Below are 15,103 nucleotides of genomic sequence, written 5' to 3'. Positions count from 1 at the left end.
AAGTTGATACACACATTTTTGGGGGGACATAAGTCAATCTATGACAGTACATCTTATCAATAGTAATGTGCACTACATGTGGTGTTGCAGCACTTAGTTTGCTGATGTTGTCATTCTCATGCCAACCCCAAAGACAAAGAACAAATTTATAAAAAAGATACTAATAATAAAAGGCAATAATAAAAAAAAAAAAAATGAGGTAAGTGACTTACATCAGAATTGACTTACAATGGAAACATCAGAACAAAACCCCGTCATAAGCCAGGGACTACCCATATATGACATTCTGGAAAAGGCAAAGCTATAGAGACAGAAGATCATTGGTTGCCAGGGGTCCAGAACGAGGCAGGAGGGATGAATAGATGGTGCACAGGGCGTTTGTAGAGCAATGAAAAGGCTCTCTCTGATACTGTAATGGCGGACACATGACATTATACACTTGTCAAAACCCATAGGACTGTACAATGCAAACGGTAAACCCTAATATAAACTGTGGACTTTAGTTAATAATAATGTTCAGTCTTAACTCATCAGTTGTAACAAATATACCACATCAATGCAAGATGTTAATAATAGGAGAAACAGAGAGCAGAGGGGAGGAGGGTATATGAGAACTCTGTACTTTCTGCACAGTTTTTCTGTAAACCTAAAACTGCTCTAAAAATAATGTTTATAAAAACATAATGTAGATTTGATGCAACTAACAAAAATTAGGAAGGGGGGAAAACTGGAAGGCAAGAGTAAGGTTGATTGCCACATCTGTGAAGCGTAGAATGAAAGGATATTGTATAGAGCTGAAAAATCATATTAAAAATCATACTAAAGCAATTTATTTAATAAAACAAGGATAAATGCTAAGAAATGTATTGACTAAAATTGAATGTTACAGAAAAGAGGAAATATGCTAAATTTATAGCTGCTTATTAATACCATATTTTTATGCAAATAATGCACGCCTTCTGCATTTGTTTGCAGGCCGTGCCCTCCCCCAGCAAGACACCCTTACAAGTGCTGCTGTGCCAGTCCTCTTCCACATGTTGCTGTTAAAAAAAAAAAAAATTAGCTTAGTGTACTAAGAAAATACCCAATGGGGTGAGGGCAAACAAATGCAGAAGTTACGCATTATTTGTGTAATACAGTAGATACTCTAAGGAAATAGAAGACTAAGGCTTCTATATAGTTATAATTATAAAGACGTAATTACTAAATCAAAATATATTCTGTCCTAATGGCACAGTGGTTAAAAGCTCTGCTGCTAGCCAAAAGGTCTGCCATACCAATCCACCAGACACTGCTTGGAAACCCTACGGGGCAGTTCTATTCTGCCGTATAGGGTCACTATGAGTTGGAACTGACTAGACAGCAAAGGGTTTGGTTTGGTTTGGGTAAGTACCAGAAATACTAAAACTTTTTTAACTTAAACTATTAAAAATAAGATGAAGAACTAAGACATCAATACACATGAAGGCTTGACTTACCTATTAAAAGAAAAATTGTTAGATTATATCATAAACCAAAACTCAACTGTGTTTTTTATACAGAAGCACACCTAAAACAAAGTGTTTCATATTTCCTTGAATATACATTATAAAACTCTGGGAGAATATATAAGAAACTAACAAAGTGCTTCTTTCTTTCTGTGGGAAGGATGGTAGAAACTGAAGAAACTGATAGTCATTTATCAGTTCATGCACCCTGACCAAATTTTTAAAAGTAAATGAATTCCCTGTCTGGAGGACTTACTGGGCATTATCAGCAATTTAAATCTAAGCAGTTTCCTAGCTTTTTAGCTGCTGTTAACTGGGAGGAAGCCTGTGAATTTTACTCTTTTTTTTTTTTTTTGGCAAAATTCTGTATATTTGTTATATCTAATTTTATTAATTCAATTATTGCTCTATTGAATAGAAAACCACACAAAGAGCATATACTCAAAAGTGAGATTGATCTACATAATAATTCTTATATACCACGATTGAGCTGTAGTTTTAACTAATACCATGATGATCTTCCATTAAATGCAAATAAATTAATAAAAAAAAATTCCCCACTAAATAACAACTTCTTTTTTTAATCCACAGCAAGTTGGTATTGATAAAGGTGACATTCCTGACCTCACACAGGTAAGCTATTTTCTAGCAGAAGATTTGTCGTGCGTGAAATTATTGCTCTGTATTTTCCTATAAGTAGTCTCACCTAGGGCATAGTTGTGTAAGCGTTGAATGCGTTTTGAACTTAGGCTAAGCAACTTTCCTGGGAATTATTCTATCTTATTTTTTCTAGTTGTTGAACATAATTCTGGGAATCATGTGAAGATGTTTCCTGCCCTTGTAACATAGTTTCTGCTTTAAAGACAACTGAATTTACTTCAGCTCATCTTTTCATGCTTGAATCAAAAAGAAGTCTTGAATAATCTTGATAAAAATGCATTATCTATGAAAGGTGACTGTTCATAGGCATGATAATCAGAACATTTTTGCCTCTTTGTTCTCCTAGTTTTCAACATGACCAGGGTGAGAATAAAAAAAAGGGGGAGGTAAATGGCGAGAACTCTGATGGCATAGCTCTACTACTCTGATTCTTGTCTCCTCTATGAAGTAGAGGAATTTCTATACCTAAAAGATCCTTTTTTTAGAGATATTAGTAATGATAGATGTGTGATTTTTCTGGGGACCATCTATTAGATAAAACAAATAATAAGGACCTTCTTATCAATCCTTTCTGTGTCTAGAGGTTACCATATACGGCTCCTAGGGCGCAGAATCAAAGTCATTGACATGTGCAGAATTTTTGTATGATCTTTCTCATAATTGGAACTGTTTTTATTTAATTAACTCAAGTCACTCTGATAGGTAAACATGTCCTTAAACAATGTTAATCAGATGTTGGAAGAGAACATAGAGCTGCTGTCTCATACCTAGTAATCTATGAGTTTTCTGTCTTTGTAAATACAATGAGGCATTATAGTAAAACTTCATAAAGAAAAATTACCTGGTTATTAATAATATCAAAGTTTATATAATGGTATCCTTATAATACCTTCTAATGTTTCTATATTTTAAATATTGTTAATCCTTAAGTATTTATTAAAAATTAGAGAAGTCCAAAGAAATTATTCTTATTAAAATTCTAATTAAATACTAAGAATACTCCACAAATAAAATTCACAGAGCACTTCAAGAACATGATGGCATTGTATTTTTTAGTTTAAAAGTTGGGAAATAGCTCCTTCTAGCAGACAGAATATTAGTATAAAATATTTTTGCTAGCAGGAGGAGATAGTGTTCTTTGACCAGGCACATACCTGAATAAGATGTGCCTGGACATGGCTAAAATTAATTGTGTATAAAGTACCATTAAACATCTTTATTATATATAGATTGATGAACTTTGTAACACTGTGGTAAAAAGCAAAGAAAATCAGCATCTTTTCATTTTAAATGACTTAATTATAATAAAAAAATGTATATTGCATTTTTAATAAAATAATACACATAAATAGTGCATATTAACCTAAAACATGTGGACATTAAAATATTTAACTCCATGAATAGCTTTTAGAAATGGTAATCACCTTTATTTCAACTCTATACACAACCTTCACTGTAGAATAAAAGAAACACTAGATATGTTGTTTAAGGGAGATTCTCAGTATGAAGGGGCCCTGGTAGTGCAATGGTTAAGAGCTATGGCTGCTAACCAAAACCAAAAGGTTGGCAGTTCATATCCACCAGCCACTCCTCGGAAACCGTATGGGGCAATTCTACTCTGTCCTATCGGGTCTCTATAAGTTGGAATCAACTTGACAGCAACAGATTTTGGGTTTTTTCAGTAAGAAGAAAATAGGTCCTCATTTGTCTCAGTTTTGTAGAGTCCAAATGAAGACAGAAAAGGTTTACAAGAATACTAAAAATACTTTTTTGTTTTTAAAAATATAAAATGATAGTATATCATTGAAAGGGTTCACATACTTCGGAATTTTTAATGGTATTGTAATAAACTCATTATAATTTATATAATCTGCTTTTCTCAAGACGTCAGCAGAGATAGTATTTTATTTAATGATATAAGGTATATCTTTTATAGTTTGGGGAACAGAGACCCCACCTCCAAAGAAGATAAAACCTTACCCTGGGTCTAGTAGAAAGCTACTCCATGGTAGAGATTCATAGGAATCTGGTAGCACTCTATTATCTGCTTTCATTAGGACCCTGAAAGCCATGTTTCTTAGTATAGTAATATTTAGTTTTAAGTTATAGTCTCACAAGAAAAATTCCTTTAGTTAAATGCTCTAGTGAATATTTAGATTCCAATACAAGAGTATCGTGTTCTTCTGAAAGTAACCTAATTATGTCTTCTGTTGGTATTGTTACCAGTATGGAGCTAAATACTCTCCCTGTCTCTTATTCTGAGTCCCTTCCATAGGTCTGGTGGACTAAATGAACTAAGAATTTAGGTCTACTTTTTTATGACAGTGTGGGGACAGTGTGGGGAAACCCTAGTGGAGTAGTGGTTAAGTGCTACAGCTGCTTAACCAAAAAGGTCTGCAGTTCGAATCCACAAGGTGCTCCTTGGAAACTCTGTGGGGCAGTTCTACTCTGTCCTTATAGGGTCGCTGTGAGTCAGAATCAACTCTCTGGCAATGGATTTGGTTTATGACAGTGTGATTAGTCCTTTAGATGGTGTTTTGAGATTAGTCCTTTAGATGGTGTTAGATCAGGATTAACCTGAATAAGGATCAGAAATACTGGTTTATGTGGACTCAGTTTAACTCCTCTGCTATTAGGTTCTGCTCTCTGGCAGGCTTTTCTGGGGCCACCAGGTGGCCACTGAATCCAGCCGTGGCAATGAACAAAAATACCTGTTGGAAGAGCGTTGAAGAAGAGATGGACTTCAGAAGTGCTTTCTGTTGACTAGGAGTGGGATTCTTATAACTAAAAAGGACTAAATTCCTCGTACACCAAAATGGAACAGAGGCGTATGTTTAATGCATATCTTTTAGGTTAGAGAATCCATATCTGCAGCCCTTTTTATTTGTGTATATAATAACTGCATTAAATGAGTCAGGCATATCAATGAAATTTTTAAAAAAGACTTTCAAAAGCACTGTTTTGGATAAGAAGTGAATATGGACATTTCAGATAAGTGATCCTTTGGTCACTTTTTTTTTCCTTTTGGTGTGTTTTTTTGGTTTATTTTTATTTTTTTGATGCCTTAGAATTTAAAGCATTTGAAGTTTAGATACATGTTTACCTTCGATCCTGGGCTCACAATCAGCTATGAATTTATTCCAAGAAAAGGATTTTTAAAATATTGATTTCTTGTCTAGTGTGTATATGTTCCAAACTGTAAATATTTCCATTTATGAAAAATATCTTAGGTTTTGATATCAGGAGTTCTGATTGATCTGAAAACTACTGGTAAAGAAAAGTCTCCTTTTAAAGACTGTACCATCACTGAATCGGTAACTGTGATGTTATATTGCTGTCATATCTCCTAGCTTTCACAGGCTGACTCTTGTTCTTTGGATTGGTGTTTCCATCTGATTGGTCTGCTGACTTTGCCACTAAGCAACTAAAAAATACTGCTAATTATATTTTGTTATCTTAAGTTCCTTTTACAACAGCAGAGGCGTTTTCAAAGGTTTGTTCCTTAGAGATTTAAGAGACAGTTTTCATTTACTGTCTACTACATGCCAGGAATGGGCTCCGTGCAGTAGATACAGCTGCAAGTGATACAGACATTCCTGTACTTCTGCACATTACTATCAAAGTACTTTTTTTCCCTTCCCAAGAAATATTTGAAGAATTTATTTCTGTTAGATTTCATACCTCCTTAGAAGAAAATATAAATGAGGAATAACTTTTAAATCTCTGAGATAAAGTGTTCTAAATGTAAACAGTTTGATTACAGTGTATTGCTAAATAACTCCCCTTTCAAAAGAAAGTCAGTTTTATAGTCTTATGATCCTCGGCCTCTTTTTTATGGTCTCTTTCAACTACTGTGATTTTTGTTACTAGTTTTTCTTATTTGATTTCCCCTTTAAATTTATTAAGAAAGTTTACCAAAAGAATAAAATTAAAAGCTACTTTCTTGGGTTTGGTTTTGTTTATCTTTTTTACTTGTGTCTTTAGATAACTAAGAAACTTCAAAGGAGGCAGTACTACCTCCTTTTTTGTTATCCCATGTTTGTCTTTCTCCATTTTGTGATTATAAATAGCATGTGTTTTTCTCAAACGGTTTTTAATCTAGGTTTACCAAAGAATCACATTTCCTTTAAATTGCATTTAACATTCAGAAGACCTAAGTGTTCTAACCAGACAGAGGTTCGGTGACTTGGTATATTTTTAATTTATTGTTATCCCAGTGAAAAATGGAAATATGAACATTTGAAAGTTTTATCCCCAGGTCTCTTAGTTTCCATAATGATAATCTTGAAGCTCTCAGGTGTGAATGCACTTAAAATTTTGGAAGCCATTTATATTTTTCCCTTTTATGTTTACAAAATACAGTCTATTTATTCAATGAGCATTTCCTCATAGTTTACTGTTTTATAGAGCAAAGTTTCCTTTATCTCTCTTAAAAAATCATTTTTTTAAACCTAGAGATATTTCCCTACTTGTGGTTTCCCAGAATTTGTAGTCCATGTTCACCTGAGTTATCTCCTAAAATTCTAACTTTTATAAATTTTTAGATTTATTATATCTCCTGCAGGCCATTGTCTTTTTACTCTGTAGTCCGAATTTTTTCAGATAGGCTCATAGGATTGTCTCTTTCTACCCTAACTTTATCACTTCGATCAAGCTAATATTTTGGTTTACTTAATAATTTACATTTTTAATAATTACAGAATTGTTAAGAGACTTTATAAGTCTCTTAGCTAAATGAAAATGAATATTAAATAAATATCCTGAACTTTCAAAATTAAAAAATTTTAATAAGTGTTTCATCCTAATATGTCATTAGTTAAATGTACAATGTAAAAGGTATAATTATATGAATTTCCTTGAATGTTGTGAACTATTTTAGCAATTAATATAAAGTCTTTCAAAATTAATTTCACATTAATCAAAGAATAATTATCACGTCTAAATGTATAATGTATTTATATGTTTCATTCATGAAACGCTATTCTTTGAATGCCTATGCTGCTGTTAAGGCCTGGCTTGCATTAAAATTATTTGAGAAAGATGAAATTAAATCTCTAATGCTTGAGGGATAGATTGAGTGGAATATATGTATGAATCTATTATTTCTCCTTCTAATATACAGTAAAATGCCATCACTTTATATTGCCTAAAATGTTATTTAGAAATAAGCATTTAGGTACTTTTTAATAAGAGAATTGAAGTATGTCATATTGAATCTTCTAATACACTGTACTCTATTATAACATTATTATTTTGCTAAAGTCACTTTATATAAATTATATAACTTAATAATAAGAATATGCTAATTGCCATTGATCATTAAAGTTGTATTCTTTCGCCCACTCATTTACCCTCTTTTTTAAAATATAGTAGCAATTTTTCCTAGTATTTCAGTCAAACATGGATAAGTGAAATTTTACTGTATCTTAAAATTTCTTTAAGTTTGTGTTTCGGCAGTTATGTATTTTTTTCTTTATTACAAATACCTCTTCCTTTTTCAGTGTGGTCTTATTGGAAGGTATTGGTGAACTTGATTTAACAGAGTTTACTGCATATAAGTAATATCTCAGTAAAAGTCTGTCCAGTGTAATCTCTACACTGAAACCATACTGTAATACTATCTGTTATGCAGTGGAATTAAGTGTATCTGAGATAGGTCTGTTTGGATTCCATGGAATTTAAATATTTCAATGCCAAAATAACTTGTAATGAAATTGTCTCACATAAGTATTGAGGTCACACATGGATCTCCATCATACAGAGTTACAGTGATGTTCCAGTGTATTTACTTTGAAAGAAAACAATGCAGACATTTATTTTTACTTTCTTATTACAGGCTCCCAGCAGTCTTATGGAGACCCTTGAACAGCATCTAAATACATTAGAAGGAAAGAAACCTGGAAACAAGTATGTGTTAATTATATATTCTAAATAAGATGAAAACTACCAGAGTTGTGCTTTATAAAAATGAAATTTACCATGGTGTAATTTCTACCACTACAGTTTTAGGGTATGCCTTATCGTAATTCTTCTGGGTTGCCTTAAACCCCTGCCCTTCCCATTAACTTATGATAGTGTGACCTGTGTAGGCAATCTATCTACAGGCTAATACAGTAAATCAATAGATTATACCTGTGTTAGCTAAACGTGTTGATTTATATATTTGCCCTTAGAATGGATTCACAATATACAGAAAAAGAGTTGTCCATTTTTAAAAACCAAAGGTATTATCACTGGAAATAAGTAAACACAAGTACAGTTCACCCACCAGCCTTGGATACTCTGTCATGTTAGCAACCCCATTGTGAAGAAAGTGAAGCTCTCAAATATAGTTTTCTGGACTCCAGTGTCTCTGCACTTGAACCGTTAGGCATAGCATGCTGCTGTGAAATAACTCAGGGGTCTTTTTATGAACTACAGTAGCAATTAAACAGGGAGAAAGTGCAGTTTTACTAGATTTTCATACATTTGTGTTTGGGCACTTACATTTTTGACTATGTTTTCTCATAGCATGCAGAAAACTTCAAGGTTCCATTTTTTTCTTCTCTCCAGTGGGTGTCATACTTGTCTGTTCACAAGATCCCATGCTTTTCAGCCTTCTTCATGCCTTATTCAGAGCCTAATTCTGCCAGTTTTGGATGCCTGTTCCCCTTGTTTCTGTCCTCGTCGGAGGGCTATCTTCAGTCCTACCTTCTCATGAAGCCTTCCTTGATCATGCACTCCCTTGTATTGTGGCCACCCCTGCGCATAATATAGTTTATCTCACCAGATAGAGTTTGTGATTCTGAAGGGGAGTGACTATTTTATACTTCATCTCCTCCTAAACGCCTAATGTAGTCTCTCAGCAGAGTCAGCTTGAAATATGTCTTTGTTGGTGATGCCAGCTTTATGTTTATTCCATTAGATTGACAGCAGAGCTCAGTTGAAACAGCCTGTAAGTAGATCATCGCAGGCCTATAGGCTGATGATGAACTTTACGTATGATACAGCCATCAAAATACAACCCCTTTCTGACATTTTTCTCTCTGAGCATTCTTTCAGAATCCAGACTTGTGTCTTGGTACCACATTCTGTTGGTTATTTCATTAGCTATGTGTTGTTTCTGTTATATTTTCTAATTTAGTATAGAAATCATCGTGTTTTAAATTTTCAATGATAAGTAACAGTCTAGGAGTCTCAGCAATGATGACAGAGCTGTCTGGAATGACGGGTGTCAGGATCTCTTAGGGGCTGTATCAAGGTGGTTACTGCAGTGCAGGGTCTGCCCCTAGCTTCAGCATGGCCATGGATGACCAGACTTTTGTGAATAAATTGATGTCAAGTCAGAATGACCTGAGAGTACGTTAACTCACGATAGAAGGTGCCCACTTCCAGTTATTAAAATAGGTGTGTCATCTGGCACTCCTTTACCTGTATTACGGTATCTGAAAAACCAAATGAGTTGCCTAGGATTTAAGCAAAAGGAGGCAAGAATCCTGTGGCTGGGGGACCTCTTCAGCTAAGAAAGTATGCATATCCAGTGGAGTTAAAGTCCCTCCATTGCACAGTGCCGGATGCACGCTGCAAAAAGGCTTCTCTGCATGCTTTTCCCCTCAGGGTCCCCCACACCCTGCATACAGCCACACTTTTTCCTTGTTAAATCTACCAGTGCTGCAGTTACTGAAGAAGCCTCCTTCCCAATTAAAAAAAAAAAAGAGTGGCTTAATTTCAATTCTCGAGTCCCTGGGTGGAACAAATGATTAGCATGCTCTGTTGCTAACTTAGAGATTGGGGTCCACCCAAAGACACCTTGGAAGAAAGGCCTGGCACTCTACTTCTGAAAAATCTGCCATTGAAATCCCAATGGAGCACAGTTTACTCTCACACACATGGATTGCCATGAGTTGGAATTGACTTGAGGTCAACTGGTTAACTTCAAACCTAAATTCACCCCATTGGGGCCACTGCAAACTTTTCAGAAAAATTAGCTCTAGATATTTAGTTACATTTTATAAAAGTGAAATGAAAACTTAATAGTCTTCTGTTTAGAGTTACCTTTTGGTTAGCATAATTTTCTCTCTCTCCTTTAAAATCATTTTATGCTTGTCATTATTTTCTGAATTGGCTGAGACCACAATGAACTTGTCTTTTGTATAGTCCCTATTTTTAAAATAAATGAACTATAGTAGTTAACTATTTTTTTCTTTGTATGTTTGTGCTTACCTGGGAACTTAAGTGAAGGGTGAGTACTATATCGAGTGACTTTTTTGCATTTGGTCATTACTAAAAATGCAAAAACACTCCTAAGATTCCACATTTGATATTGAGAACATTTTCAAACTAATTTCTATCAATTTTACACACCTGTGTTTTTTGTAATTACACCCTTTTTTTTTCCTTTGTTTCTCAAGGTGACTAGCATAAATGGTTTTACTTTCATTTGGTCTTTTTGGATCACACTTAACAATCTCACTTACATTTTAGAAATCAGAGATTTCTACTTGTTTAATAAACAGAAGATTTTCCCATAGCATATGATAGAAGTGCCGAAAGACAATTTTTTAATGGAAATTGATTACCTTTTTTCCTTCTATCTTCCACTAGCAGAATAAAACTGTTCTAACTTCTAAGTCAAGTAAATCTTTAAAATGAAGCATTTATAAATGTCTTCTCTGAAAAATAGGTATGCCATTTATAGTTAATGGTTTATGTCCACTGATACTTAGTTTGAAAATTTTGTAATACTTTGTATATGGCCTGCTTCTATTGTTCTAGAGAACAAAAGAGAGAAATTGATTTTATGTAGGTTTACTAGGCATGTGTATAGAGGAGTAAGGAAACACAAAATAAGTCTTTTGTAATTAAAATTATTTGGAAGACATAGATTTTTCACAGCTTGTTTTTTTTTTCTTTTTTCTGGCCAACGCTTATACCTGAAATGATACAGGAATTACTGTTATTGTGAATAGAATAAGAAATAACAAAATTTCTTCTTTTAACAGCTTACTATTAACATCTTCAAAAGAAACTGTGGCATTGGCAATGTTCATAATAAAAATCCATGCATTTTTTAAATATTTTACAGAACTTAGAGTAGACTACTATATGGGTCATTCGTTCTCTTTTAAAATTGTGTTAGTGCCTGATTTTTTTCCCAACAAGGTTCATCGTATACTAGATTTCTCAAAATTAAATGATTACAATAAGTATTGGTCTTTATAAATGTGTGTGTGTGTGTGTGTGTGTGTGTGTAAGGAGCCCTGGTGGCACTGTAGTTTGCTAAACAAAAGGTTGGTGGTTTGATCCCACCCAGCAGCTCTGTGGGAGAAAGACCTGGCGATCTGCTCCCATAAAGATTACAGCCTATCACATAAGCCACAGACTACATGACCCCAAAACCAGAAGAACTAGATGGTGCCCAGCTACCACTACCAACTGCTGTGCCTGGGATTACGACCAGTGATCACGAGAGAGTCCTGGACAGGGCCAGAGAAAAACTGTAGAACAAAAACCAAATTCACAAAAAGACCAAACTTACTGGTCTTACAGAGACTGGAAGAACCTGAGACTGTGTCTCTAAGACACCCTTCTGAACTCGAACTGAAGCAATTTCCGGAGACTACCTTTCAGCCAAACCACAGACAGGCCCATAAAATAAACAGTAACACCTGAGAGAACCATGTTCCTTAGAACAATTAATTATAAGAGATCAAAACAGCAACATTTGCCCAAAAGCAAAGATGAGAAGGCAGGAAGGGGTAGAAAATCAGTATGAAAGGAATCAGTGAACCTAGGACAGAAATGGAGAGAGTACTGACACACTGTGGGGAATGCAGCCAATGTCACGGAACACTTTATGTACAAACTATCGAATGGGAAACTAATTTACTCTGTAAACTTCCACCTAATGCACAATAAAAATTTTAAAAAAGAATAGCATGCGCTGCCCACCTGTGAGAAGTTTAGAGTCTGGGTTCCACAAATTTTTTTCTGTAAAAGGCCAGAGTAAATATCTTAGGCTTTACAGACCATACAGTCTCTGTCACAACTACTCAACTTTGTGGTTGCAGCAGGAAAGCAGCCACAGATAATATGTAAACAAACAGGTGTTACTGTATTCCAATTAAACCTTATTTATGGATATTGGAGGGAAAAAAAAAAAGATTACAGCCTAGAAAACCTTATGGGGCAGTTCTACTCTGTCACATGTGGTTGCTGTGAGTCAAAATTGACCCTATGGCACCTAACAATATATACCTGTGTATAGATAGATGATTTATAGATAGATGATAGGTAGGTAGGTAAGTAGTAGCATTTCCTATAAAAGTCAAATGGCTTATACTAGAGTGAAAAATCAACTGAGGAACATATAAAAAAGAAACTGTGTGTGTGTTGAGCAACAAGCATGTGAGACTCATGTGTGGTTTTGGCTGAGCAGGCTGGAATGTGGACTGAGCATAGGCTTTGGGCATCAAACAGACTAGAATGGGTACTTGAGTCCACCTTTAAAGAATGCCTTGACTTTGGCAAGCAAGTTATTCTTTGAGCTTCAGGACCTTCAGATTTTAATCAGTGATTGGCATTGCTTTTTAAAGCTATGACATCCTGGGAGCACCTCTAGTTCTTACCTTTTGATGAAATTATGGCAAAGGTTGGATTTGGTCCATGGGAACATCAGTCACATATTCTAAGAGTTCAGTTTCACACAAATAATTTTTAAGACTTTTGTCAACTTATTAATATAAAGAAAATACATGAATATATTCTTGTTTTAAAATTCAAATAACACAGAAATATATTGACATACCAAAAAAAAAAGCCAGTTGCTATGTAACATGCTGGGGATATAAAACAATTACATGAGTTCCCTCCCTTCAGAGAAGTTAGCGTTTGGTGGAGAGGAGAGGTAATTAAATTGATAGTCGAGATGCAATGTGGTAAGTGGGATGATAGCTCAACAGAAGCATTAGAGATTTTCATTTGTTTGCTTAATCCAGGGGGTACTAACCACAAGTACCATTTAGTAATGGCGTTCATACAGAAGCTTGGCAAACTGATTCTTGTGCCAGTGAGGATTTTTCGTACTTACCTTTGAGTATGATTTCCTTTAATAACAGGTAGGGCTGTTCTATCATTATTACTATATTTTTATTCTTGCTATGGCGTATATTCTCTATTATGAATTATTATGTGTGTTTGGAAATATATGTCAAAAATTGTTGCTTATCCTCAATTCTTCTTTCTGTATTAATATTTCTCATATCAGTACCACTGAGATCAGTTCATGAAAATTGCTTCTGAGATTAACAAAATAATTTCAATTAATTCATTCTTAGAAAGTAGCCGTGTCAAATGGTTTGTTTTCGTTGCAGAGGTCAAGATATTATTTTCCTGGGTGCATTTTTATTTAGATTTAACTCCCTTTTCTATATTTATGAAGAAATACAGAATGAGGTAGAAGGATTATTAGCCAAAAAGTCTTCAGAGAATTTTCAACCTTGTCCTTTACTAGATTTTTAGGTTCCTAAGTAACTTTCTGTAGGCACAGAGAATACTGTGAATCCATATATTTCTGTAGACCCTTTGAAATGACTAATATAGATAAATGTGTATCTTTTTCTTCATAGGATTTGTTATGTTTAGAAAACATTAGCCAAACTACATTTAACCAAATTTAAAAAAAAATTTTTTTTATTGTCATTATACAGCAGAAATCTCTACGTGCCCTTGCTTTATGTTACTTGTGTTCATTTTAATTAACAACTAAATTTAAACAGGAATGGCAGGCATGTATTACAAATGAAGTTGATCTAAAAAAGTATTAACCGAACATATAATACTCCTAAATTTCTTCAGCTATGTCCAAGAAAACAAAAATTGATACTGTACAAAATTCCAGTTACAAAATCTCTGCTAATTTTGCTTTACTACTGCTATATGTGATATTTTCACTCTATCTCAGTAGAAAGCGATTCCTGCCATCCTGTAAGATCCAGACAATAACGCATCCTTATTTTGTTTTGTTATCAGTTCACCAGTTCAGGTAGGAAAACGTGAGCTGTTCAGGCAGTTGTTTCTGAATGGTGTTTATGATTTGCTAGAAATGGTATATGATAGGCAATGCTACCAGTGCTCTGACTAAAAAAGCTACTCCTTCCTGAGTTTCACTCACTCCTTCAGAAGCAAGTATGGAGGTTACTAGGCATTTTTGTTTGTTTGCATTTTGCAGGCAGCCACTAATAATGACAGAACAATGGGAATTTTTTTCCTAGAGAGTTTTCATTGTAACTGTGTAAAAAACCAGCCAAACTTCGGGAATAGAAATATGGAAATTGGGACATATTTCAGGCACAGGGCTCATAGGGATCGTTTTTTTTAATTTTAGTACTTCTTTTATGCATAACAATTATAATTAAATGAATCACGATGTGCTTTAGCCTTAAAGGGTTTTCTAACTTTAAAAAATAATAAACCAAAGGGTTTTTTATTCTATAAAGCATAACTTTTTTCCTAAATCTTGGCAAAACTTAAAAAAAAACTTAGTTTATTTTTGTTAAACATAGAAAATGAGAATAGATTTGAAGAAGAATTGTATTGCTAGGGATATGAAAAATAATTCTGAATTTAAGAATTTATAGTACTAGAAATCATATGGGTAGAAGATTGGAAGAAGATGCCATATCTGAGTAAAAGATAAAAAGTAAAGTTTTAAAATAGTTTAGCCATTACTAAAAGTGTCCATGCAAAAAAAGTTAATGCCTGACCAGATGATATTATCAAATTTAAATGCATCCAGAAATGTATTTGTGTATATTCAATTTTAATTTTTTTGTATTACCTTTTAGATCTGGTGCTCCCTCTCCCTTAAGTAAGGTAAGTTTCTATATATTCACTTCATATTAGTTTCTTAGTGCAAGGTAACATAACAAAGCCCTCATTCATTCATAGTGTGACTGAAAGTGAATGGATTAGTATGA

The 15,103-nt window shown here is 34.1% G+C and overlaps 1 protein-coding gene across 25 annotated transcripts in view; it reads left to right on the top strand.

Moving 5' to 3' along the window:
- The window catches only part of SNAP91 (synaptosome associated protein 91), a 164,745-nt gene that overhangs the window by 88,745 nt on the left and 60,897 nt on the right, over positions 1-15,103 (top strand). For 16 of the 25 annotated variants that reach the window (XM_064288634.1, XM_064288643.1, XM_064288623.1 and 13 more), the window contains exons 8-10: positions 2,079-2,120; positions 7,984-8,054; positions 14,972-14,999. In XM_064288634.1, the coding sequence (XP_064144704.1) occupies positions 2,079-2,120; positions 7,984-8,054; positions 14,972-14,999 (141 nt within the window). Of the gene's footprint in view, positions 1-2,078; positions 2,121-7,983; positions 8,055-10,362; positions 10,369-14,971; positions 15,000-15,103 lie in introns of all 25 variants that reach the window. The other 9 variants (XM_064288659.1, XM_064288652.1, XM_064288632.1 and 6 more) reach the window with 2 other exon arrangements.

Source organism: Loxodonta africana, chromosome 1, assembly GCF_030014295.1.
Source record: "Loxodonta africana isolate mLoxAfr1 chromosome 1, mLoxAfr1.hap2, whole genome shotgun sequence".
Classification (NCBI taxonomy): Eukaryota; Metazoa; Chordata; class Mammalia; order Proboscidea; family Elephantidae; genus Loxodonta; species Loxodonta africana.
The sequence above is the reverse complement of the archived record's forward strand: the minus strand, read 5'-3'. Positions and strand labels throughout refer to the sequence as shown.